We start from the raw sequence: 27,156 nt of genomic DNA on the forward strand, positions 1-27,156 counted from the left end.
CTAAAGCTATTACCTTCATTTGGGGATAGTGACTGAAACAGGGAATGGATGATGTGATACTCACACTGAGAAGGTGCCGCCCCCCGCTGTGGTGATGATGGGACATTTTGCACATGGCCTGGTAGTCATACATAGTCACTCTGTAAAACAAGAGAGCTGTGTGTGAAGAAAGAAGCAACAGCCCTGCTCAGTGAACTCCTGGGGCTCCCTATTACCTCCAGCATCAAATGTAAAATTCTCTATTTGGCATTTAAAGCCCTTCACAACCTGGTTTCTTCCTAACTTTCCAATCTTCTTACATTTTACTCTTTTTTATACACTCTACTAATCCAGTTCCACTGGCCTGCTTGCTGTTCCTTGAACATGACATTTAAATCTCCTCTTCTTATTTTGTACCTTTTTATTGGTTTTCCCCCATACATGGAATGCTCTCCCTTCTCACTACCATCTCCTGGCTTCTTGGCCTCATTCAAGACTGCTTCAGATCCTAGCTTCTCTAAGAGATTTTTCCTGATTCCTCCCATTGCTGGTGCCTTGCCTCTGAGATTACTTTCCATTTATAATGATTATGTGTATGTATCTATAATAGGGTTCTGGCATATGCACAGAGCTGAACGGCTTGCTCAGATGACATCATTCCACATGGAATTTGCTAAGGAACTACTTCCTGGAGAATTGTGATGATGTATAAGTCAAATACCTGCCTTGAGGGAAGGGTCTCACGGACTTCTTCCCCCTTCCACATGGTCCCTAGCAAAGTGGGGCCTTTTTGGCCTATTCCTTCATTCTTTTTCATTCTAGGTTGAGGGATTGAATCTTCAACTTGATCAGGAGGGCCAGCTACAGGAATCCAGGAGTCAGAACCCATTCTGGGGGTTGCCTCCAGCCCAGCATCAATGCCTTAATGAGTGATCTTCAGGAAAGACTTTCTAGACCTATGAAAGTTGAAACAAGGACTCATCCAGCTGCAATGCCACCTATGGCTATGAATTTAGTGGGACCAATACTATGTAGGAACTTTTAACTCATTAAGTTTTGAGACTGCTTCAGAGACTGAGATGGTATAGAGGAGAAAATTTCATCAAATTATTGGGGGAAATATTTGCGCAGTTGTTCTTATTATATATGTGAAGCACATGCCCCTTTTAAAAGCTATCCAATGTTAGAGAGGCTTGGGGGTGATAGTTACTGCCCCCCTAACAAAAGGTAGGAACCGTTGTTGGGGGCTTGAGCTGATGAGAACAGAGAGACCTTGAAACCCGGGGGAGGAGAGATCATGTTGCAGGCCTGGCCCTGAGTATACACGCGATATAGCACACAGTGATTTGCATGTTGTCTGCACCGTTACATATGAACTTGAATGACCACGTTTTTGCCATCCTTTGTATCCCTGGCATGTAGTCAATGCTTATTAGATGCTTGCTGACTGACTGATACCTAGCCTGCTTTTTTTTTTAAACACTAGCTGTGGTTGAACTTACCTTGCTGCTTTGAGAGGAGAGCACCTAATGGCTACTGAACTCTACCCTAGATGAGCTTCCAGATACTCTTAATGCAGTTTACAATTCTCCCCTGGTAGAGCATAGGCTCCTTAAGGAAATGGTTTATTTTTATCTTTGTTTCCCCAGCCCTTAGGAGCCTCCATAGTAGTCACTTAAATGCTTGCTGAATTGAACTGATTAGAGGTAACACATCCATTCAAGGCAAACAAGAAGAAAACAAATGTTTAAAGTGGCATTTCTGTAAACCCCAGGCGGGGGAATGGAGAAGTTAAGTTACAGAAAACAATTTAGATTTGAATAATTTTGGAAAAAATGAGTAAGTAAATATAGGTCTTGGCAGACATCCAGAGCAAAGTAGGCTAAAGTGGTTTTGTAAACCTTAAAGTGCTATATAAATGTGAGTTTAGTGATAACTGGAGAGATCTGGAGGATTCTACACCAGCTTGATTCTCTCTTCACCTTCCCTCCTCCCCCACTCCCAACATGCCCCTTCTCTGATGTCTGAAAAGGAATTTTGGACTCTTTTGGGGCTTTCATCACTGGCTCCCCATTCCAGGCTTTTGAGAACCATCTGGGCTCTTAAACATCAGACTTGCCCGTCTCTGTAACCCAAGATGAGGGAAAGAGAGACGTCCTCAGGGTTAAGGGGGCTCCCTACTTACTGGCTGAATACCCCCATATTGAGCAGGTAGGTCATGACTGAGCCGTCCACTTCCCCCAGGAATCTTCCAGTCTGCAAAAAGAGGAGAGATAAAATACCAGGAAAGCAAGAAGGGAGGATTATTTAGAGGCCTAGGTAAAAGTTTGCTGAGTTTCCCAGTAGAGCTATTCTCTAGGGGCCTCAGGTTGTGTCCTAAAATTAATTTCTGAATAGAAGAGCCCCATTTCCCCATAGGGGTGGACTAGGTACTGAGGGGAGATGGCTTAAATGAGAAAATCAAAACAACGAGGAAGCATGAGGCATACTTAATTATTATCTTTCTTCTACAAACTCTCTGAATCTCAATTTATTTATCTGTAAATAATGATACTGGTACCATCCACCTCAAAGGTTCATGAACAAAGTTCCTTGTAGACCAGAAATGTGAATATAAATGAAAATTTATTAATGTCATAAAAAAGCCTTGGAGTATGGAAACAATCTAGCTAAGTTCAGAGAGGCTCATCACTAGAATGCTGATTAGTAGGTGTTAATTAGGTCATTTGGGGGCCCATTTGGGCTATAGCAACTAAACTCTTTATTAATAATTCACTTGATTGTTATAACTCAAGCTAGTGGTGGTTTACTGGAGGGATGAATTCTAGGCTCTTTTGAAATATCCAGGTAAGTAGTATTGTTGTTGTGACTGCTACTACCATCACTACTACTATGCCTGTTACCACTTCCATTTTCTGTCAGAGAAACTGAATAAATGTAGCACATAAAGGCCATGCTAGGAAAGGCAATTATTATCTGGGTTCCTGAGGAGGTTTCCCTTGTGCTAGCCACATACTCAAGAATGTAAAGATTCATTACATACCCCAAAATGCCAAGGAAATTTATCTCTTGAGGATAGAGGATGATTGCCCACTGGTTAATAAGGCCCATGTTGTTGACATAGTAACATCTTACATTTTAAAGAACAAATAAACGCAGCGGGTAAAGCATGAGCGTGGAGTCAGGAAGACGAGCGGTCACTTAACTTTTCAGTACCTCTCTTAGACAAGGAATTGTAAACAAGGTGCCTGTTTGTGTCAGAGAAGGGAGTTTTTATAACAGGAATTCTCTACATAGATGACTTAAGTAGGTTGAGTCTCAAATATCGGAGCTACCATCCATCAGTCCCCAGCCCTGTACTTGATAGAATCTGCTGAAGCTTTTGTTGTATTGGCACAGCCATGGTTGCCCTCATGCCACGATGAGGTATCAGGACAGAACTTTAGTAGAGGGCCTGAGATTATGTAACGAGTAAATGCTGGAACCAAAATGAAGACCCAAGTTGTTTGGCTCCTAGGTTGGTTTTCTTTCCATTAGACCATGTTTCCTTTTCTATAATATATGTTATAGTCAGTGGATAGAGGACTGTTATATCACGAAATCTGCATACGAGGTCAGGAAATGTCACTCTGAAAGTGAAGCTAGCATGAATCAAAGACTAATAGAGAGCAGTAGTTGTGATTTCAAGATTGATTTTTAATTTGACATTAAGATGCTAGGAAATAACCACCCCAAAGTGTAACTAAACATAAAATGTTAGTAATCATGTGAATACTTTATAGTGCATTCTCATTTGAGTCTCATAACCCCATGGAATAGGTAATCTATTATTAGTCTCATTTTACAAATGAGGAAACAGGCTAGGACAGATGAAGTGTTTTGTCTGAAATCACACAGTGGCAAATGGTACTTTCCAACTCCAAATTAAATGTTTTGTTCTCTATTACATTTTTTCTATTAAAACTATTTATAAAATTTATATAAAATATTTTATTTATATGTTTATATTTTATTTATATAAAATATTTATGGCAGCTCTTTCTGTGGTGGCAAAGAACTGGAAATTGAGGGGATGCCTATCAATTGGGGAATGGCTAAACAAGTTGTGTTATATGATTGCGACAGAATACTTCTGTGCTGTAAGAAATGACAAACAGATTGATTTTAGAGAAATATGGAAAGATTTGCATGAAATAACGCAGAGTGAAATGAGCAGAATCAAGATGATGTTGCATATAGTAACTAATATTTTTTCAAGAGTAACTGTGAATGGTGAAGTTATTCAAATCAACTACGAAGGACCTATGAAGGAAGATGCTATCTACCTCCAGAAAAAGAACTGATATATGAAAGTATGTATTGTATGGTTTCACGTATATATCTATATCAAATGTTGGCTTCTCTAATGTGGGGTTGGGAAGGAGGGAGGAAGACAACTCAGAACTCAAGATGTAACAAAAATATTTTTTAAAAGTCTTGATTTATAGAATGTTTTTTAAGATTAATTTATGTCTTTTGTGTTTACATCATCTTCATTTCAAAGTATTTTCCCCACCCATTCAGCTACCTAGCTATCCCTCATGACAAGGAAGAAAAAAAAGGAAAAAATCAGTTCAGTGAAACTAACAGACATGAAAACCAAGTCTGGCAACATGCAATGCTTCATATCCATAGGCACCTCTTCAAAGAAGGGACACAACACACTTCTCTGCTTCATAAACTACAACTTTGAAATTTGGGATACATCAAAGAGAAAAGCAAATAGGTTGTATTCCTCCAAGGAAGCTAGAAAAGGAAAATCGGAAAGTATCACTTTGTCATTGCTTCTTCAGCACTGTCCAATAGAGAGACCCTATCTTTGTGGTGTATTTCAGTCGCTAGAGGGGCAGATCCTGACAGTCAAGGGACCTTCTACCACAATCTTCATGAGAAACCTTGCAAGACCATTTAACTCCTTTTGCTTTTATTCTGTGGTCACTATATAACCTTCTAAGTACTAATTCTATAAAAAAAAAAGTTACCTAGATAGCAGATATGTGTATCCTGGTCACCAGAAAGCCTTTATTTATTGTTGTAAATGAATAAATTGTCTTTATAGATTATGCATTTCTCAAGTGCTTGATTAGGGTGTATCACTTTCCTCAAAGTATGACCCCCAAAGTAAACAGACAAAATTTTTTTTCAACCTGCAAAACTGATGCCCTTGGGCAGTGAGAAGCCCAGACTTGAAATAGCCAGCTGGTTAGCAGGCCAAACCCTCATTATGACATATCTAAGTATAATACATCTGTTGCCAATAGGTTTTTTTTTGTGGGAGTGGTATGGACCTGTAATTTCATTGATATGTGGAACTCTTTCTACTAAAGCATATTGGTAACTGTTCTGCAACTTATAATAGTGTATGAAAAGATATTTGAAAGGGTAAGTCATTTCCAGGGTCATACAGGATTCATACATATGAATCAAAGAACCCAGGACTTCCTGACTCCAAAGCCAACTCTCTCCACTAGCTCATGCAGAGTCTGACAATAGTGCATCTATTATTTCATTAATGTGGGAACTTCCTTCACTAGTGCAGATAGCAACTCTTCTTTGTTTTCAAAGAATAACAGAATCTCAATTTGTTGGAATCTCAGAGACCATCTAGTCTAACTTATACTTGAACACTTCTATGATAGCCCCAACAAGGAGTTATCTAGCTTCTGCTTGAGGCAACCTGTTCTAAATTTGGACATGTAGTATTAGGAGATTTTTCCTTATGTTGAGTCAAAATCTGCCTCTTTGTAACTTTTACCCTCAGTTCTAGTGATTCTGCCTTTGCAGATGGAGCCAAACAAGTCTCATCTGGGGTGATTTTTACTCATGGGTTCATAATCTTCCATGGATGCTTGCTTTCCTTTGATTCTTTTAATATCTTTTGGGTACCAGTGTATCCAGGCTGTTCTTTTGTCTTCCCTCACTATTACTTAGTGACTAGAATACTTCATCCTATAGACGTACATACCCTTGACAAGTCACTTTTCTCATCTGTGAAATGAGAGATCTAAGATCTTTTTCAGCTCTAGATCTAATGATCTTGTGCCATTTATGCATTCAAGTCATCATCGGCAGTAGTCTTTGTCTTGCTTAGACCCACTCTGACACATCTTTCCATTGTTCTTTGGGTTATCAAAAAGGCACTAGAGTAAAATACAAAAAAGGTGGCATTTTTTCTTATCACAAGGGATCTAAAAGGTCCCAGAGAAGGTTTTGTTTTTGGGAACTTCCATATAGGTCTGTGTCAGAGGGACCCAGGGAAAGGGGCCTAATCATGCTGCCCTCAATCCTCTACTCAGTTGGAGATGACCAACTAAGTAAATGAATTTTAAGTGGATTGGATAAAAAGGACCCCAGAGTATATTTACATGTGGCATTTATTTAGTCTAAAACAAGGGAGCAGAGATTTGGGATGGCTGTGGGGCAAGAAAGGGGAATCACATGGGGCTGTCTGACAGAGGCTCTACACAAACAACCAGAGGCTGGGAGCAGATGGAGAAGAAGTCAAAGCTGATTAGCATTTTCGCTGTCCCACTGCCTAATTCCCTTTAGGCCCTGGGGATGGACTAATTTGCATGCCTATGCTAGGTTGCTTCTCTTTAATAGGTTGGGATAAAGCCCACATCTCTCTTTTAGGGAAGAAGGGGAGCCTGATGCGTGTTAGAGAAGTCAGCATCTCATTCTTCCCTGATCCAGAAAACTCCTTTACCTGGTCAACTGCCTGAAAAAAAGTGTTCTTGGGACCAAGGAAGGGACAGGGTGAGAAAGGGTGTGAATAACAGCTCAATGCAAACCCATCACCACTCTTGGTAAGACTACTCAAAGCTCATGTCCTACTGGCAGATGACTTTTTATTTTTTGAGATGGACCAGTGATAATTTAGTTTTATGGTAGTCATCATTTATGATAATACTACTCAAACTTCAATGAAGCCATGATTTCATCAAAGTGTACACTCTGTTGGTAGAGATGATGGCCCATTCAGACTTCTCATATTGTAAAAATTTTCATAGTCATGTCTCCCCAACACACTGGAGGAGTTTCTCCAAGTCTCTTAAGATTTTGTGAGTACCAGTTGTATGTCCATCTGCTAAGCCTTGGTCTCATCACCTAATTGGGCCATCTCCTTTCCCAATAATACATATCTTTGATGATGTCTTTTATGCTAATGCTTACTCTAATGATCACTTTATATGCTATAACCTGCTGCACGTCCACCATGTGATTCCTTTGCTTTTTGAATCCAATTTTACTTCTTTTATGATGGTGATATGACATGATTTGTAGGAAAATACTGGTGTTAAAAAGATAGGCCTTAACTACATCTACAGGCACTCAAAAGAGATAAGCCTAGCAGTCCACACGAGAAAAATAAAGTAGATATAGAATATTTACTGTCCAGATTAAGATAGGAAGTTGGGCAGACATACCATTTAGTTATTTAGGTACAGATATCTTGGACAAATAAAGAGAACAGGTTGGATTGCATTTGGGGAATTTTTGAGGACTTTCAATGATCCCAAGCTGCTCTCGCACATAAAATAATAATGATAATGATAATAATAATAATAATAATAATACTAGCTTACATTTCTATAATACTTCAAAACTTACAATATTTCCTACAACAAACCTGTGAGGTAGACAGTACATATATTATTTTCTCCATTTTATCGAAAAAAACTGAGCCCAAGGTGATACAACTGGTAAGGGAGCTAAAGCCACATAAATAAACCAATCCTTTGCCTAAGAAGATAGCAGGTGTGGCTAATATGTGTGACAGGGTTAACAAAGAAATGCAAGAGGCAGTGGACTAGAGATACAGAATGAGATATGCATATTCAAATGCAGCCCGCACATTCATTTGTTTTGAGTGACTACACATTTGTGATAAGGGTAAGCATCTACTGGGGGGAGGAGGGGGTAGGTTAGTGGGTAGTCAGAGATATGTAAAAAAGAGTATCAATAAATCTTTGTTAATGCACAGAGGAAAACAAGTATAGAAGGAAAGGAATATGGAGCTATTTTGTATCATGTATGGTATATACACTTAAAAAACTAACCAGCTCCAGTTTGTTATACAATTCTCTTTCTTTTGTACATTGAAATGTTTATTGATGATTATTAAGATGATCCTGAAAAAGAAAATATAACTAATTGTTACAAATGTGGGTGGCATTGGGGGAGGCCCTTGGGAAGATATCAGTTCTTAATAAAATTGACTAGAATTGGAGGAGGTGGAAAAAAAGGAAAGGACAGGGAGCATATGATGCAACATAGCTAGGGGTGGAAGAAGGTCTTTCCCAGGCACCTAGAGTGACATGAATGACAGCACAAAATGATGAGTGGGAGGAAAAGACAAAGAGAACTGGGGGAAAGGTGAGCTAAGGGAAAGGACGGGGGTGGAACAACAAAAAACTGGAACAGTCACAAAGTTAGGGAACCTAAGGAAAGCTCTGGCCAACAGTGGAAAAGAGCCCTGGAGGTGGAATCAGAGGATAGGACTTCAATATAGAACCTTAAGTGACTGCAGTCAAGTCACAACTTCCCTAACTAGCAATTTACTCATCTTTAAAATGGGGATAGCCTGTTAACAATAGTAATAATAGTAACAACTAGTACTTATTCTCTACCTTACAGGGTTGTTATGGGAAATACTTGAATGGATAGGAGAAAACCTCAGAGTGGGGATTCTATCCCATGGTACAGATTGCCATTCATCTACACCTTCATGTCCTAGGAGCTTCTTGTCCACGTTCTCACATCAGTCCTCCAGAGAGGATCTCTCTAACATGGTGGAGGCTTTCCTCTAGAGATTTAGCATTTCGTGGAACATACAGACTGTCCACCTTTGCTTTTGCTACAGTACCAGCCCACCTCCTTTTCTGGACATTCATTTCTTGGATGATACTTTTATATTGCTTCTTACACAGAAGGATGAGAGCTGGCTGGAATGTCTTTGGGAAGATGCATGGCACTTGTAGCCCTCCCAAGCTGCTGTCTGACACAAAAATTGAGCACCAACATTCTTTAGGAGTTTGAGGGTGGGATGAAGAAGGAGGCAGAAATCAAGGCGGATCTTGGCACTAGATTCTTCCATCCCTCTCTACTGCTTTTTTTGTCCTTTGGAGTAGTAGCTTTTGTCAAGTGCATTAGCTACAAGGTGGCAGAGCAGGAAGGAGATAGAATGTCCTGGTGAAGGACCTAGACATGTTTAACTTGGAGGAGACTCCAGGAGGATTGATAATGTTCTTCAAGTATTTGAGGAAAGTTAATTCGTTAATTAGGCTATGGTGCATCCTCCCCACCCACAACCTGGCTCCTCAGTTGGCTGATCAGCACCAGCATTTATTTTGGAAAACAGGGAGGTAGACAAAATGGCTGGAGGTGCCTGACTCGGCTCTGGCCACCACTGGGAAGCTCTGAACCCAGGTTCAAGGTAGTACACTGTCACTTGTGGAAGAAAGATTAGCCTTGTTTTGTTTAACTCAAGAAGGTAGAACTAAGAGAAATGCTGAAGTGGTTAAGAAGCAAACTTAGGGAAAATTTCCTGACCACTAGGACTATCTGGTACCTCCAGAGGTGTTACGTTCTTCCTCAGTTGTCAAACAGAGATTGCGTGTGTCATGGTGAGGACTCCTTTTAGGTATGGGTTGGACTAAATTGTTGAGGTTGTATCCAAGTTAAAGGATTTCAATCCTGTGACTCATGAAATAGTTATCACCCCTTTTGTTGTTGTTTGATTGTGTCCAACTCTTCACGACCCCATTTGGGGTATCCTTGGCAAAGATACTTGGAGTGGCTTGCTATTCCCTTCTCTAGCTCATTGTGCAAAGGAGACAAACAGGGTTAAGTGACTTGCCCAGGGTCATACAGGTCATAAGTGTGTGAGACTGAATTTGAACTCTGGTCTTCCTGACTCCTGGGCCAGCACTCTATCCACTGTGCTACCTAGTTGCCCAGTTACCACCTTCTCACATACAATAGTACCCAGACTGATTTTCTAGTCATGTCACTCCTCTGCTAACACAGTTTGGACTCTTTAGCATGGCATTCAAGGCCACGCACAATTTGATACCACCTTTTACTTTCTCGCCTTTTGTCACACTATTCCTCTCCATGTACGCTATACTCCAGTAAAGCTGGATGACAGGCTCTCTCTTGTACATGCCTGTGCTCACACACTTTGCTATGCTTGGAATGTCCCCTCTTCTGCCTGTTAAATTCTTTTCTTTCCCTTATGCTTCTCCTCCATGAAGTTAATTGCCTTTCTCCCTTTGTACCTCTCACAATACTTTGTTTACCCTTCGTGTATGATTTCCTGCTATTGGTGCATATTATCCTGTGTTGTCAGCTCTGGGAAGGAAGAGATCATGTCTTATCTGAGCATTTTATCTTCCCTCAATGCCTAAAACAGATGCTTAATGTTTGTTGAATTGAACTGAACCTGTACAATTAGGTGGTTGGACTAGGCGATGTCTCTAAAAGACCATAGGAATTAGGGATGAACACAGTACAGAGAAAAGAGGCAGAGGACCTAGCTTCAAATCTTGCCTCTTCCACTTACTATCTGAGATACAAAATGAGACAGTTGGAATAGGTGGCTTCTACTTCCCTTCAGCTCTAAATCTATGATTCCAAATCAACCAGTATGTGCAAAAGAAGGAAGGAAACAGACATTTATTTAATGCTTATTAGGTGCCAGGCACTGTGCCAAACACTTTACTAACATTATCTCATTTGATCCTCACAATAACCGTAGGAGGCAGATGTTGTTATTGTCTCACTTTATAGTTGGGGAAACTGAGGCAAACAGAGGTTAAGCAACTTGCCCAGGGTCCCACGGCTAGTAAGTATTTGAGGGAGGATTTGAACTTGTCTTTCACTTAGCTGTAACTGTCAAAAATAATATAAATGTCAGCTATTATTCCTTGCTTCTGGTTCTCCCCATTAGCTACCTGCCAATCTATTCTTACTCCACAAGCAGTATCTCTCTGCTAGCATTTCACAAAGGGTTTGTCAGCTTTTGCATTTGACAATGCAGACAGCTGACTCTTTCAGGGAGGCCATAACTGTTAATTACGGGATTAGTCACAGATGTTGTATCGTATGTTAATTGCATTCTTCCCATCACCACCTGCGCAGCCCCTCTCACCTTCCTCACTACAACCCTTTGGGGGGTAGATGGCACTGGCATTATTATCCCCACCTCATATAAGAGGAAACGGGTTCAGAAAAGCAAGGTGATTTGGCCAAGAACAAGAGCTAAGAAGTAACTGAGCCACCAGAGGCTAGCCATCTAAAAATAACCCTGATGTTCATTTTGGGAGAGGATGAAGGGGAGCAGACTCAAAACCCATTTAGTTGTTAAGGCACAGAGTAGGCCAGGTGATGGAAGGGGGCCTGTAATGATACCATGTCCACTTGCATAAAGACCACACTCTTTATGCTGGTTTTCTAGCAATTAAATAGGATTTGGCGGCCACTGTGAGAAACTTTCAGCGGACAATGAGGTGTGTATCAGGAATCAGGGGACATCTGGCAGTGGGCAGGGCTAGCAAGCAGCAAGGAAGGAAGAGGAGAGAGCAGAGAAGGTGATGGGAGGTGGAAGTGATGATAAAATCAGGATAAAAATGGCAAGAGGCAGAAGACATGGCAAGGTGGAAAGGAAACATTTCCTTGCTTAATAAACATACTTATTCAGCCTGATGTTTTTTGTTGGTCTTTTTTTTTTTTTTTGCCCAGCTCCCAAATAAGAATAGGGCAATGATGTAAGAGTGATTGTTATACCTGTAAATGTAGGATGTCTAGAAAATCATAGAATCACAAAGTTGGAAGGCACTTAAATGATCATTTACCCCAATCCCCACTCAAAACCACGATCCCCGTCCTCGACGGCTATTATCCATCCTCTGTTACAATGCTTCCGGTGACAGAGAACTTACTATTTAGAGACACGTCATTCCAGTTTTGGACGGCTCTCGTTAAGAGGTTCTTTCCTTACCTGGAGCTGAAATCTGAAATCCATCTTGCATGATATACAAAGGGCCTCGCTAGGAGAGGGCCCCTGACACCAGAGTGAATTTTGATTTTGCCAAATCAAACTGGGTCCTGCACTTCTCTCTCTTTCCCAGACTGGATTCGAAAGGCTAGATCAGTGAGATTCAAATCCCTGATGTCCCACAATATTTCAGTTTCTCCCTCTTAAGTTTCCTCTGCCCATGGAGCTTGATGCTCATTGGGACCTAGAATAATCATGATGATAACAGCTGTATGATACACAGTGCTTTATGGTTCGCAGAGGGCTTAATTATTTCATTTCATTTGGTGCTCACAGCAGTCCTGCCAAGTAGCTACTACTACAGGCACTGTTAGTCTCATTTTACACATGAGACTGAGATTCTGAAAAGCAGTAGTTTGTTCAAATTCACCCACCCAGGGGCAGCTAGGTGGCGCAGTGAGTACAGCACCGGCCCTGGAATCAGGAGGACCTGAGTTCAAATCCAGCTTCAGACACTTGACGCACTAGCCATGTGACTTTGGGCAAGTCACTTAACCCTAATTGCCTGGCCTTCCCTCCTGAAAAAAAAAGAAAAAAAAATTCATCCGCCCAGTCAATACTTGAGATAGGCTTCTGCTACATCACACTCCTGTAAGAAGCTAAATCATAGAATTTTAGTATTTTAAACCAGAAGCAGATTATCTAATCTAAGCCACTTGTTTTATAGATGAAGAAAACGAGGCTCAGAGGAGCAAACTGGCTTTTCCAGGGTCTCACAACTACTATGTGGCAGAGCCAGGATTCGAACACAGGATCTCTGATTTTTAAGTGCAGTAATTTATCTGCTTCCACATAACCTCTCTATGAAGGACAGCCCCCATAATAGTCTAAGTATTGCTAATTTTTAATAATAATAATAATCTTATTTGAATCTCAAAATTGCCTAGTGAGGTTATTTATATATGCCCTATTTGGTCAGATTATCACCACCCTCATTTGACTGTTGAGTAAATGATGCTTTAGCTTGGATCATGGATTCAGAGCTGGAAGGACCTTAGGGGCCATCTGGTCTACCCCCTCATTTTGTCAATGAGGAACTGAGGCTAAAACCCAGGGTCAAACAAAGCTATTCTCTGAAGAGGGATTTGAACCCAGGCCTTCTTGACTTCAAGTACAGCACTCCATTGGTATGCCATGCTTTCCTCCGAGATAGGTAGCACAAGGACTATTATTCAGTTTAGAAATGAGGACACTGAAGGTCCTAAGAGAGGATCAAAAGACTATTAATGACTAAAATCATTAGATAATAGTAATGTTAGGTAAGGTGTGCCAGGTTTAGACTTCATTAAGGTTGAAGGTCTTGAGGGGCAGAAATATGAAAGGCCAAGGAAGCTTTCAGATGCAAAGAAACCTTTTCACACTGAAGAACAGTTCGAGGCTCAACCAGCTCAATTGCCTATGAAGAGAGCAGCAAGACACTGAACTTGTCCCTGGGCACAGACTACTTCAGTAGCACCTTTCTGCCAGAGCTATTAACAAGCACCCAGATGGATCGGTGACTTTTTATTCCCCATGCCCTCTTAAGGAGCAGGGAAATAGTCAAAAGGAGCACCAAGGGAAGAAACTGGAGAGAGAAGGCAAAGAACGTGGATGATCTACAGAGACAGTGATCAACTCCTACGTGCAAAAGAGCATATCAGCAGAGCCAAAGGAACTCCTTGCCAGTGAGTAAAAATAATAAACTTAGCTTCCCCTTTACTATTCGGATAGAAAAAGTCATATATCACATGACTGGTGATTTTTGTTTAGATGAGTATCAATGGGTGTCAGGCAGGGTGTGAGCTGCACAGTGTTTTGGAAAGACTACAGTGTCAAAGCCATTGACAAAAAGTGTTAAACACTATTCAACATTAGAGCAAGGATAGCTATGTTTGAACCTAGCTCCGTCACTTCTCAATGGTGTGATTCTGTGTAAGTCACTTAAACCTCCCTGAATTTTAATTTCTTCATCTATGAAGTCTCTCTCTCTCTCTCTCTCTCTCTCTCTCTCTCTCTCTCTCTCTCTCTCTCTCTCTCTCTCTCCCCCTCCCTCCCTCCCTCTCTCCCCTCATCTCTCTTTCTCTCTCCTTATATCTCTCTTCTATTTCTCCTCTTTTTTCTTTCTCTCCTCTCTCCTTCCCTTCTCTCTCTCTTTCTTTGTCTCTTCTCTCTTTTCTTCTTCTTGTTCTTCCTCTCTCTTCTTTTTCTTCTCTCTCTTCTTCTCTTTCCCTCTTTCCTCCCCCTCTTCAGTCCTCTCTCTTCTATTTTTCCTCTCTGTCTTTTTCTTTCTCTTCTCTCCTCTCCTCTCTCTCCATCTCCCTTTCCCTCTCTCTCTCTCTCCCTCTCCCTTCCCCTCCCTCCTGATTTTTCAACCTGTCCAAAGGCATCCTAGTAGCCCTCCATTTCCAAAGGTTTGCCATATTCAAGGGCTTGTCAGATTCACTTGCAGACACTCAATTGGGTTGACCTACTATAGCTCAGGATTCCAGAACTCAAGGGATCCACCAGCCTCAGCAATCCTCAGTAGAATTTTCCACTACCATACCTGGCCTAAAATGGATCTCCTAGAGATCCACAAGAGTTGGGCCTAAATATCTACACAGGAAAAGCCAAGGGGATGAAGAGATAAAGAAGGCAGACCTATATCATTGGAAGGAATATCAACATTAATGAAATCCCAAATCCACTGAGTTATCCAAATATAAAAAGAGGATAATGTTGCTTGCCTAGTGTACCTCTCAAGATTATAGTGAGGAAAAGGCTTTGTAAATTCTAAAGTGCAGTTTGAACAAGAGTGATGATTATTTTCTCTACTCTTGCCAAATGGTTTTGTCACTTGGTGGCAGGTAGATGGGGCTGGATAGGCATCTTTTTTAGTTTATTTGTTTGTTTCTATAGGCTTGGGGGGTGGTGACTTACTAAGAGGATAGTGGGAAAGAGGAGTCTAAGGTTTGCTGAAAGGAAAGGCATGGCTAAACTAGTTCTAGGACTTATAAGAAATTAGCAGGAAAGTGACTGGGGTTTGCTCCCCTCGCGTGTTCTTTGCTTTTATGCTTATACTGGGCCGTGGCTTCTTCCCAAGCTCTACAGGCCTCTTTTGGCTAGGCCAGAGCATTAATTCAACCAGCACAAAGTTGATACTTGCTTAAGACTTTGATACACGTAAGCGGGTACTTCTTGGCAACAGAATGCACCCAGGAAAGCTCCTCACCCAGATCTCACCCCACTTTGGTTTGTGTCCAAAAAATATTTTGATGCTCTGACTTTGTCAAATTCAGTGGTTTTAGAGAATGCAGAGGTTTGGGTCAGCATGGTTGATTAGGTGTAAGGGGGTTTACTTTTTTCTTGTCGGGGAATATATGGCTCCCAATTTAGATAAGTCCCTTCTCTATCCCTGTAGTCCCAAGAAGGGAATTTGCATTTTAATAATTTCCTGGATCTAGGGTGAACCAAAAAGAAGTTGCCTTTGAATATGCAGAAGTTGGTGGAAACCTCCTCTTCCTCCAAGCCCCACCCTCCACTTCCCTCCTCTTTCCAGGTTTCTGCTTCTTCCTCTTGCTTACCTCTTCTGACCTCTTAGAGATAAGAATGAATCCATTGTTGTCTATGACAAAGCAGTCCAGGTCCTGGGGGAGGAAGAAGAAATACACCATGATGGTCAGATTTCGTTAGGAGATTTCTGATTTCCCAATCCTTCTGCCCAGGTATGAGTTTGGAGCTCTAGAAAAGAACTAAATCTCTTTCATTGTATTCCCCTAACCAGTTCTACAGCACTGGGGTGGAGCTACGGGTATTCAGAGAGGGAACTTGGTCTCTTGTGAGTGCTTGGGTCCATGTAATTCATAGCAATTCTGTGATGAATTCTACTCCTACCCTTTATGCTCTGGGAAATTCATGGGCAGAACTCACACTGTCCTGACAGCTCAGTGAGCAGATCCCATCCACTTGGCTGCACTAGAAGGAAAAAAAAAAGACATGTGTGTGCCTGTACTTCTTCAAGTGCTACACATTTGACATTATTGGGGAAGGACCCTCCCTGGTGAAGTTGGTCCAACTCTAGAGGCCCAGCCTTTCCTCATACCACTCTGGCCCACCCTGAAAGATGAAGGATGATATCTACTCATGAGCCATTTCCAGATATTAGGAAGTACACCCAGCATCGGTTGACAATTCATGACATGAAATTTGTAGGATTAAGGCTCTTTCCCACTGCTATTCAAGGCTGATGGGGTGAGTATATCTCAACTAAAATAGATTGTCTAATCTCCCCATTTTCCTCCTCCCCTCCTCCATGCTTCCCTGCCCACCCTCAGTACCTTTGACCATTTCCCTATAGCACCAGGGTCTCTTAAACCTTCCCAAAGTGAGGGCTAGAAGCAAACACCTAGAGAATCTTTGGAGCAAATGGAAGAGGAGAGGGAGGAAACTGAAGGGGAAAGACAGAAGGGCTAGGAGGAAGCTGGAGAGGGAAGGAGGAGGAAGACCTGTTGTGTTGAAGGAAGATGAGAATCATATGAAGGTTGAGGGGAAATAAAAATAGGAAAATAGGTAGATTGATAATGGGGACATCATAAAGGGTGGGACATATAGATTGATGGAAGGCTAAAGGGAGCATTTTTACTGTCACCACTCTTTGGGAAGATACCTGGTTCTCAGGCATGGAGACTAACAATTTGTCTTCATAATGGGGCATGTTGGACATGTATAAATTAAATGTGGGAAAGATCTGGAGCGTGATGTAGGACAGAAGAGGGGGGAATTCAAAGTCTTTGGGACTCATCTACTTACATCCAAATTACTTGACTGGGTAAGAGACAAAGGATTTAAGGAAGGCATCAGACCAGAGGCCAGGATCAGAGAACCAGAGAGATGGGAGAGAGAAAATTCATTAGTCACTCTCCATGGAACTTCTGCCTGAAAGGCACTGATAGAGAATAAAAGTCATTCCAGCACTCAACTATGACAAGAGGAGAGCTGAGCTGGGAGAGGGAATAGCACAGAATAAAACCCCAAAGTGGACTGTGTCCCCACCGCATAATGGGCTCTCCCCATTCTAGTACTTTTGGAGACGATAATGATGGTGGGCTTCCGAATGAGGAGCCTTCCCCTCTCTGCTTTTGACATTGACTCAGTAGATACCCGCCTTTCCCCACAACACTGATGCCTTGGTCTACCTGACCAGTCAACCTTGGGTAGACTTGTCCACAGTAGCCAGAGCCACATGTCTTTTTGTCTCTCCAAGGCTCAGAGTCCGTCCTAGACTAGGCTGTCTGTGTATGGCTTCTATTTTCATCAGACTTGGACTTCATTCCTATGAGGTATCTCATTTTCTCCCAACATGTCACATGAGTATCTGCACTTTTTGTTGTTGTTCAATTGTATCCAACTCCTCATGACCCCATTTGAGGTTTTCTTAGCAGAGATATTGGGGTGGTTTGCCATTTCCTCCTCCAGCTCACTTTACAGATGAGAAAACTGAGGCAAACAGAGTTGAGTGACTTGCCCAGGGTCACACAGCTAGGAAGTGTTTGAGGACAGATTTGAACTCAGGGAGTTGAGTCTTCCTGACTCCAGGCATGGTACTCTATCCACCGTACCACCCAGCTGCCATCTGTACTTAGGAATGCCTTTTACAATCACTCAGAGTGCATTGGCTGAATGAAATAGCAGCAAAGCTGTCATGGTAGAAAGGGATCTCAGAAGCCATCTAGTCCAATTCATATCTGAATAGGAACCTCCTCTCCAACATCTAGACAGATGGTTACCCCAATTCCTTGGACTTTGCCTCCTACTTTAGAAAATAGAAACCATTCTTTATGAACTCCCTTTTCTGTACTTAAAATCCCTCTAGCAGCATCCACCGTTCTCTCCTCCTCTCTAGTTTCTGAGAAAGATGTGTCTCTTGACCTCGGCAAGACCAAAATTTCAATTTACAGCATTTTGATTTACAGCTTTCCTCCCCATATCTCTGGGAGCACACTTCTTTGATCATTCCCCCATCACCTCCCCATCCCCAAACAATCTCTTCTTATATACTGGCTCCTCCCTTGTTGCCTACAAACAAACCCAGATCTCTCTTGCCCTTTAGAGCTCTTTATTTATCCTACCAACCCCTCAAGCCTTACCTTCCTTTCACAGCAGACTCCATAGATACTCATTCTCTTGGCTTCTTTTCCCTTTACTTCCCACTCCCCAACCCCTTGCAATCTGGTTTCTGACCACCGCCATTCCACAGAAACTGCTGTCTCCAAGGTTACCAACAATTTAGTTTAAATGACCAAATGATGGCATTTTCTTAGTACTCATCCATCTAGGCCTTTCTGTAGATGTTGACATCGTTCTGCGCTCTGTCCTACTTTTGTTTCCCTCGGCTTTCATGATATTTACTTGTGGGATTTCCTCCTATCTTTCTGATGGCTTCTCAGCTTTTCTTTGTTGCTAAATATCATCTGAGTCTTGTCCCATAGGTATGGATATCCCCTAAGACCTTTTCTTAGGCTTTCTTCTCTTCTCTCTATAGTATAGTATTCTATACTCTCTTCCTTAGTGCTCTTATATTCTCTCATGAATTTATCATCTCTATGCAGATGACTCCCAGACCTATATATCCAGGCCTGATCTCTTTCCTGCTTTCCAGTCCTATACCTCCAACTCTGCTGTACATCTCCACATAGATGTCCCATAAGCACCCTGAACCTATATATCCAAAAAGAGCTCATTATCTTTCCCCTTAAACTCTATTTCTAAGCCTTCTTCCTTCTGTCCCTAACCCCAACCTCTCCTCCTTGAGTAAGGTTATATTTCTGGCTATTGCTAAACCTGAGTCCAGCTCTTGAGACCACAGTACTTACCTGGGTCACTACTGCCCAGAATTTTCGTTGTAGTAATTCTAACTTCATTTGCACACCCACTGCTACAGGGGCATCAGGAAGAGGGAGGAAGGACAAGAGGTATAAATGTGTGTGGTTGAGGATTGGGAGCAGGAAAGGGAAGATTGGAGAAAGTTTAGGGGCAGGTAGGACAAGGGAGGAGAGAGAGAAAAAGAAATGGAAGGTAAGAAAGGGAAGTGACTGATTCAAAAGGAAATGCTAGGGAAGTTTGTATTCCTAGAAGACATTTTGTGAGGAAAAGCTGAGTCAGACTGTTGAGTAAAAATTCCAGTTGGTGCTTATGGGTAGGGAGAAGCAGAAAAAGCATCTACTTCCAGTCTTCCCCAAGCTGAACAGGGATGAGCAGGAAATGTTCTTCAAGAAGATAGTTGAGAAAATTTTAATTAATATGGTGTAAATCTTTTCATCACTCTGGCAGCGCCTAACTAAAAGTTAGAATCATGGAACTTTAGAGATGGAAGGGCTATTACACATCATCTTATATACCCCCTTCCCCTGAATTATACCACTGAAGAAACTGAGGTCCCTATAGGTTATGTGACATTGTAACATAGCTATTTCTGTTGAAGATGCTCCCATCCTTCTAGCCACTCAGGTTCACAACCTTGGAGTCATCCTCAACTGCTCATTCTATCTCAAACCCCATCATTTTGATAGCTTAAAACTTCACTAAGAATTTTGGGATGCCCTATACAATCAGTTGTCAATCCTTTATTCTCCACTCATGTGACTATAGTTTTGGACCCTCATCACCTCTTACCTAAACTATTATAATAGCCTATTAATTAACATAAGAGCAGCCAGGCTTAGGTCTTCTATCTGGAGGCAAATCACCAGTGTGCCTGAATCTTACTGCAGCAGTCCAATCTTCTTTGCCTCGACTATCCTTGGATGATGGTGGCTAGATCAGATGCATGATGAAGGAATTCAAGAAATAATACCAAAAAATAAAGTGAAGGGTTGACTCTCAGAGCTTAATTTCATTCCTTGGAAAGAACTTTATTGTTATAATGGCAGAAGTTGCAGCTGTACAATGGAGAGACACACTAGACCATCACAGATCCTTCACCTGATGCCAGGAAGCAAGCAGTGCTGTCCCATCCATATTATGCTTTGGCCATGATGGCCTTGCATGATGACTGGACACTTGGGTTGACAAAGTCCTTGAATTATTGAGAAACAAATTTTCCTGGTCCAGAATGGTGGAAGACGTGAATACAATGAATGTTGCTTGTGTTCAATGTATCCAAAGGAAATTCTATTAATCCACGCCATTGTTTTTCCTCCTTTGTTTTCAGAGAGGACCAATGACATCATGGACTGATGTTTTGACTTGTGCATGAATTGGATTTAAGTGAATCAGAGTAGCACAGAGTCATTAGCCTCACTCTTTCTTCCAGAGTCACTGAGGTCCAGTGGCAGGACAAAAGTCAGGATGACTGGCAATGGCCTGGGATGTAATGGGTGTCCTTGGCATCTTCAATATCTGGCCCAGCTCTAAGCACAACACAGTGCCCGCTTCAACCACCTTCATGGTGGTTGGAGGATCAAATTGTTCTCATCTGTCCATTCCACTGGGAAAAGTCTTCACATGCTTGGGATAGACATCCCCCTAACTTACTGATGGGTTTGAGGCCTGTCAGTTAACTTCAATCTAGCTTAGCCCATCTGCCAAGATGGTTCTACTGGGGTGTAGCCTCTGTACATGCCACAGCTTCTTGGAGCTACAGGTGAGAGTTGAGTGCCAGTTAGACACCAAAGGTGGATGAACGGCCCTGAAAAGCTCTTATACCAGAGCTCCTAGTCTTCTCTCAACACCCCACGCACCCCATTTTCTGGTATAACCCAGGATTGTCTGTAGTCACAGATCTGGTAAGATGGAGGCATTCTTTGTTGCCTACCATGTGAATGGCTATAGCCTCGTTTGATTGGCTACATAACCAGAACAGGCTTTATCTTTAAAACCGACGAGACCGAGAGATCACTTTCTTTTTTACACCAATCTTTTCTGGTATTCTTACCTTTTGTCCAGAAGATCCCAGTTCACCCACAGCAAGGAAGCCATGACCTGAACTGGTGGGAAAGGAAAAGACTTCCTCTGCTCTCCCTTTTTTTTTTTTTTTTTACTGCTGCTCTGAGAAATGGGCCTGGGATTGTTTGTTTTTGTTCTCTGTTGTCTGTTCTTGTTTCCAGGTGCCAGCAGTGATCCCTATGGGACTTGAGGGTTTATGCCATAATGATGTTGGAGCCAGGACTCCAGGCAGGATGGTGCAGCCATCCAGCCCAGCATGGAAGCCCTGAGAAGTCAGAATGCATGGGCCTGAACTCAAGCAGGTTTTGAATTTGAAACTGGGACTGGGACTATGCTGTATAGGAAGTGAGCTAATCTTTGAATCTAATCTCCTTTGATTGATGCAAGGCAGGGGAGAGATTATGCCTCCCACCTGTTGGGGGAGTATGTTTGTATATTTGTGATTATACTTTTAGAAATAAATATTTCTGGGTAAAAGCTAATTCAATTGTTAGTGGTTCATGGAAGTAGAATGCAGGGGAGGGAACAATATCATTGGGGGCTGGAGCTTTTTGCACATAGCCTAGACACACCCCAGTATTCCTCGAGGGTACCCCTGGAGGGAGGGGTAAATGTAACCTACCTTCTAGGCAGTGAGACCCACAGCAGTCAGTGTGACCCTGGTACGTTCTCAGCTGTACAACTTCTCTGCCTTGGTCATTTACAGGATCTGCCTCAAATGAATACACAAGGGCCCTCTTCTCACTAAATGACAATACAGCCCTACACAAACTGCATTCTATGGGACCTCACTCACCAGTGCCTCCCAACCCGCATGTCTGCCTGATGCAGACACATTAAGAGATACGTCTACAAGCAGGCCCAGGAAAATCCGGGAACAATAGGATGGAAAAACTAAGGAGGATTTTTTTTTTTGCTTTTTCTTTCAGGCTCACAGCTGCAGCATGGAGCTGGGGACAGATCACTTCCCTAAGAGTCAGGAGTCCAGAGGTTTAGTCCTAGCTCTGCTGTGTTGCTATGGGTAAACCCCTTATCCGTTCTGGGATTTAGTTTCCTTATGTGTAAAATGAAGGGGTTCGACAGATGTTTGAGGATTTAGAGCTGGAAGGGACCTTAGAAGCTAAGACAGGGGTGTTCTAGGATACATAATCTGGGTAACCTGTGGCCTCAAGAACACATGTGGCCCTCGAAGTCCTCAAGTGTGGTCCTTTGACTCAAAGGGCTGCACTTGAGGACCTAGAGGGCCACATGTGGCCTCGAGGCAGCAGGTTCCCCACCCCTGGGCTCAGGAGTCCCATCTCATCTTTTTGCAGTTAAGAAAACAGACCCAGATGGTTATTTGCCCAGGGTCAAATAGCAAATACCTTATTGCAAGTCCAATGACCTATCTACCAGACTGTTTCTGTACCTCTTAGTTCCCTTTCAGCCCTAACATTCTAGGATTCTCTTTAGCTGCTAGCCAAGTGGATCCATACTCATCTTCATGGCTAAATTAGAGTTAATAGCATGTGGAGAATAATTATGACTTAGGTTCTTATAAAACTTTAAGGTTTGCAAGAAGCACTTTCTTTGTAACTGTTCTGTAAGGTAAAAAGCACAAATATTCCCAATTTTACAAAGGATGGAAATGGGGATCAGAAAGGATATGTGATGGGTCCATCAACACATAACTAGCAGGTTTTAGAGATGAGATCTTAACACATCTTGACTTGAAATCCAGCACTTTCTTCTACACCATAATAGCCTTCTTTGGGAAAGTAATTTGATAATCCTCCCATAAAAAATGAAGAGAATTTTCAGAGTTAGGGGCCATGGGTCATGCTGTCCTTATAGGGTGTTTTTTTTGCCCCACCCCCTCCAGCCCAGGGTTAGCTCCCCTAAGAGGGGTGTCAGGCCTAGTAACTGCAGGGATTTCTTAGAGGACAGAGGTAGCAGTGATCACAGTCATTCTTGTTGTTTCTTGAACAAGACCCTCCCTCCATCTCCCAACTCTGGGCATTTTCACTGGCTGTTGCTCATGCCTGGTCTCCCTCCTCATCTCTTGCTTCTGACTTCCTTCAAGTCCCAGCTAAAATTTACTTCCTACAGGAAGTCTTTCCCAGTCCTTGGCACTCAAATAAATTCCAGTGCCTTCTCTGTTGATTGTCTCCCATGTATCCTGTATATAGCTTGTTTGTACATAGCTTTTGCATGATTGTCTCCCCCATTAGACTGTGGACTTTTTGAGAACGTGGTAGCGTCAGGGTTTAGCACAGCACCTATTACCCCATTAATAACTACTCTTCTAGTCCTGCCATCCAATCTGTTATTCATCCATCTCATTGTATTATCATCCAATGCAAACCTTTCTCTCTTCCCCAGAAGAATACTAGGAGGTGACTTATCAAAATGTTTGCTAAAATCCAGGTAAGTTCTATCCATAGCATTCCCCCATCTACTAGTTGAGTAATTCTGTCAAAAAAAAAAGGAATAAAGAAACGAAGTTAGTCCAGCATGACTTGTTCTTGATAAAATCATGCTGTCCCCTTATAATCACAACTCCCCTTTCTAGGTACTTATCAATCACCTCTTTAATGATCCTTTCTGCAGCTTTCTTGTGGATCTTTAATGATCTTTTCTGGAATTTTCTTGTGGATCAAAGTCAAGTTCATGGGTCTATAGCTTAAAGAATCTGTTCTCTTCCCATCTTTGGAAAATTGGGACATTTGCCCTTCTATAATCTTTGGGTACCTTTCCTGTTTTCCAATGATCTTTTAAAAATATCACTGACTATATATAATCATAGGAAAAATGCTCTAAGTCATTAGAGAAATACAAATTAAAACAACTTCAAGATGGCATTTCACACCACTCAGATCGACTAAAACGATGAAAGGGAAAAATGACAAATGTTGGTGGGGATGTGGAAAAACTGGGACATTAATCCACTGTTGCTGGAACTGTGAACTGAAACAACCATTTTGGAGAGTGATCTGGAACTGTGCCCAAAGACTTATAAAACTATGTATACCCTTTGCCCCAGCAATACCACTACTACTAGGTCTGTTTTCCAAGATGATCAGGGGAAAGGGAAAAAAACCTGTGTGTTCTAAAATATTTATAGCATCTCTATTTGTGGTGGCAAAGAACTGGAAGATGAGGGTTTGCCCTTCAATGAGGGAGTAAATTGTGGTTCATGATTGTGATAGAATACTGCTATGCTATGAGAAATAACAAAATGTTCATTTTAGAGAAATATGGAAAGACTTGCATGAAATAATGAAGAGTGAAATGAGCAGAACCAAGAAAATGTTCGATATAGGAACAGCAATATTGTTCAAAGAATAATCGTGAACAACCAAGTTATTCTGAGTATTACAAATACTCAAATCAGATACAACAGGCCTAGGAAAGAAGATGCTCTCCACCTCCAGAGAAAGAACTGATAAATAGAAATATGCATAGCATAGTTTTACATCTCTATCTATCTATCTCTATGTCAAATGGTGGCCTTCTCTAGTGCACAATGGGGAGGGAGGAACTTAAAATGTAACAAAAAATAAATTAAAGTAAATTTTTAAAAATATCACTGACACATTGAACTGACAAAAGGCAAAAACAAAAACAAAACAAACTAGATAGGGAATAGGGAGGGATTGGAAATGGATACCTGGCAACAACTCTTCCTCCAGCCTTCCACATGTAACCCTCAGGCTGCAGGACCTCCTATGACCTCTCACTTCTTTCAAGGCTGCTTTTAAGATTCATTTTAAACAGCTTTTACACTTTATATTTTGGAGTGGAATGTCTGTGTGTGTTTGTGTGTGTGTATATGTACATATATGGGTTTGTGTGTATGTGTGCATGTGTATATATGCCTCTGTGTATGTGTGTGTGTGTGTGTGTGTGTGTGTGTGTGTACCACAAAATGTGATTTGTTACAAGTCAGGATTTTTGCGAGGGATTTTTCTGGCCATCTGTCAGCCACTCTTTTCTGGATGCTCTGTCTCCCCTTAGCTTCCAAGATACTGTTCCCTGTTGGCATTCCTCCTGTCTGACCACTCCTTCCAAGCTTCCTTTTCTGGATCATCTTCTCACTTCTTTCCACTCTTCCTCGATGTTCCCCTCTCTCCTCTCTCTACCCTATTTCCCTTGGTGATGTCATCAGCTCCCATAGTTTCTGTTATATCTATGCAGATGACTTCTAAATTTAAATTTATACAGACAGCTTTAAACCTTCTCCTGAACTCCAGGGACATCACTAACTGCCTGCTACATATATTCACCTGAATTCCCATACAACAGAACTCGCTATATCCTCACTGCAATCATCCCTCATTAAACTTTTCTATTCCTATTGAGGATACTACCATCTTCCAATCACTCAGGTTCAAGGGATCATCCTTCTAGCCTGATTGGTGAGTGTGTCACATGACCCACTATATTTAGCTAGTCCCAGCCATGCTTCATATTTTGCCCTGGATATTTTCTTGCTATTTGCCCTGCTTATTACCGTGTCTTCTCTCCGACCTGCCTCATTCCCACCTCCCAAAGCTTTCCAACTCTGGAAAGAATGTGGCAATCAATTTTCCTATGGCCCCACTCATTGTACCTTTCCAAATCAAAACACCCCTCCCTGGCCACCATTGCCCCATTTCTACTTTTTCTCTCTTCTCAAGGAGGAAGAGCTATTTTTGTATTTGCTACATTTTATTTATTCCTTTGTCTTTATATCACTGTCACTTCTCATCCCACCCTGCACCATAGACTCAGCTCTTTATTTGACAAAAGCTAAAATATTCAATATAGTGACTGCATGTGACACCGTCCCTTACCTCCCGATCGCAAGTGACTAGGTATGCTTTGTTTTTCATTCTCTAGGACCTTCATTGTTTTTTTGGTTATTTAGAGTTAGATTTCCTTTTAGTGATTGAGAAATTCACATCTTTGTAGTCACTGTGTATATTGTTTGATTGCTTCTACATATTTCACCCAGAATTAGTTCTTACAAATCTTCTAATTTTCTCCAAATTCTTCATATTAATAATTTCTAATTATACAATCAAATTCTATTACATTCTATCCCATTGTTGTTATTTTTATTTTTTAGCCATTCTCCAGTCGATAGGCATTCACTTCTTTGCTTCCACTGTTTTCTATTCTTTGCTACCACTGAGAGCATTGCTATGAATATTTTGGTATCTACTGGACTTTTTTTTCCTGTATTTTTTTAAAACTTCCTTTTGGTATACTTTTAGTAGAGGGATCACTGGATCAAAGGGTTTGGACAGTTTAGTAAAAAAAATTCTTTTTACATAACTCCAAACTGAAATTGAAAATGGTTGCACTCAACCGACTATCAGTGTGCCTGTCTTCCCATAGATCCTCCAGAACTGACTATTCTTCTTCTTTTTAAAAATCTGTACAACCTATTTTACATCTGGCCCCTTTCTCTACCTCTACAGCCAAACACCCTAGTTCATGTCCTCATCAACTCTTGCTTGAACTAATGAAGTAGCCTCTTAGTCTTCTTGTCTTGCATGTATTTTGTATACTTACATAGGTACACATTTTGTACTTTGGTAAGCCTCTCAAAGTGAGGAATGGTTTCATTGCTTTCTTTGTATCTCTAGCATTTCATTGCCTGGTATACACTAAGCATTTAATAAGCATTTGCGCATTGACCGATTGATGTTGTTTTCATGTCAACACTTCAGAGTTTGGAACTCCACTTTTGAAATCTGTTCATATCCTTTGACTGACTGGGGAATGGTTTTTAGTGTCATATATTCGTGTATTTTGGATATCAAACTTTTATGCTTTCCCTACTTTATTCTTCTAGTTCTGTTTACTGATTTTACTCATGCAAAAGATTCTTACTTTTATGTAGTCAAAATTGTCTATTTTATCTGATATAATCTCCTTTGTCCCTTTTTTGGTTAACAACTCTTCACCTTGCCATACATGTAAAAGGTTCTCATTCACTTATAATTTTTTTGTTTATGGTAAGACCTTTGCCATTTAGTTCATATCTATTCTGAGTTTATTGTGTTATATGGTGGAAGCCATTGGTCTAAACTGAATTTCTGCCATACTTCTTTACAGTTTTTGCAAAAGTTGTTGTCAAAAAAGAAGCCTGTCCCTCAGCAATTTATGTTCTTGAGTTTATGAAAAATTGGGCTACTATTGTTGATTGCTTC

The 27,156-nt window shown here is 41.4% G+C and overlaps 1 protein-coding gene across 1 annotated transcript in view; it reads right to left on the bottom strand.

The window, feature by feature from the left end:
• CACNA2D4 (calcium voltage-gated channel auxiliary subunit alpha2delta 4) overlaps nucleotides 1-27,156 on the bottom strand; it is a 159,910-nt gene that overhangs the window by 30,911 nt on the left and 101,843 nt on the right. Inside the window, exons 27-32 of the mRNA XM_036760693.1 lie at nucleotides 18,907-18,968; nucleotides 16,844-16,858; nucleotides 15,965-16,009; nucleotides 15,619-15,681; nucleotides 2,165-2,235; nucleotides 65-140 (exon numbers count right to left, since the gene is read on the bottom strand). Of these exons, the coding sequence (XP_036616588.1) occupies nucleotides 65-140; nucleotides 2,165-2,235; nucleotides 15,619-15,681; nucleotides 15,965-16,009; nucleotides 16,844-16,858; nucleotides 18,907-18,968 (332 nt within the window). The remainder of the gene's footprint in view (nucleotides 1-64; nucleotides 141-2,164; nucleotides 2,236-15,618; nucleotides 15,682-15,964; nucleotides 16,010-16,843; nucleotides 16,859-18,906; nucleotides 18,969-27,156) is intronic.

This window comes from Trichosurus vulpecula, chromosome 5 (assembly GCF_011100635.1).
Source record: "Trichosurus vulpecula isolate mTriVul1 chromosome 5, mTriVul1.pri, whole genome shotgun sequence".
Taxonomy (NCBI): Eukaryota; Metazoa; Chordata; class Mammalia; order Diprotodontia; family Phalangeridae; genus Trichosurus; species Trichosurus vulpecula.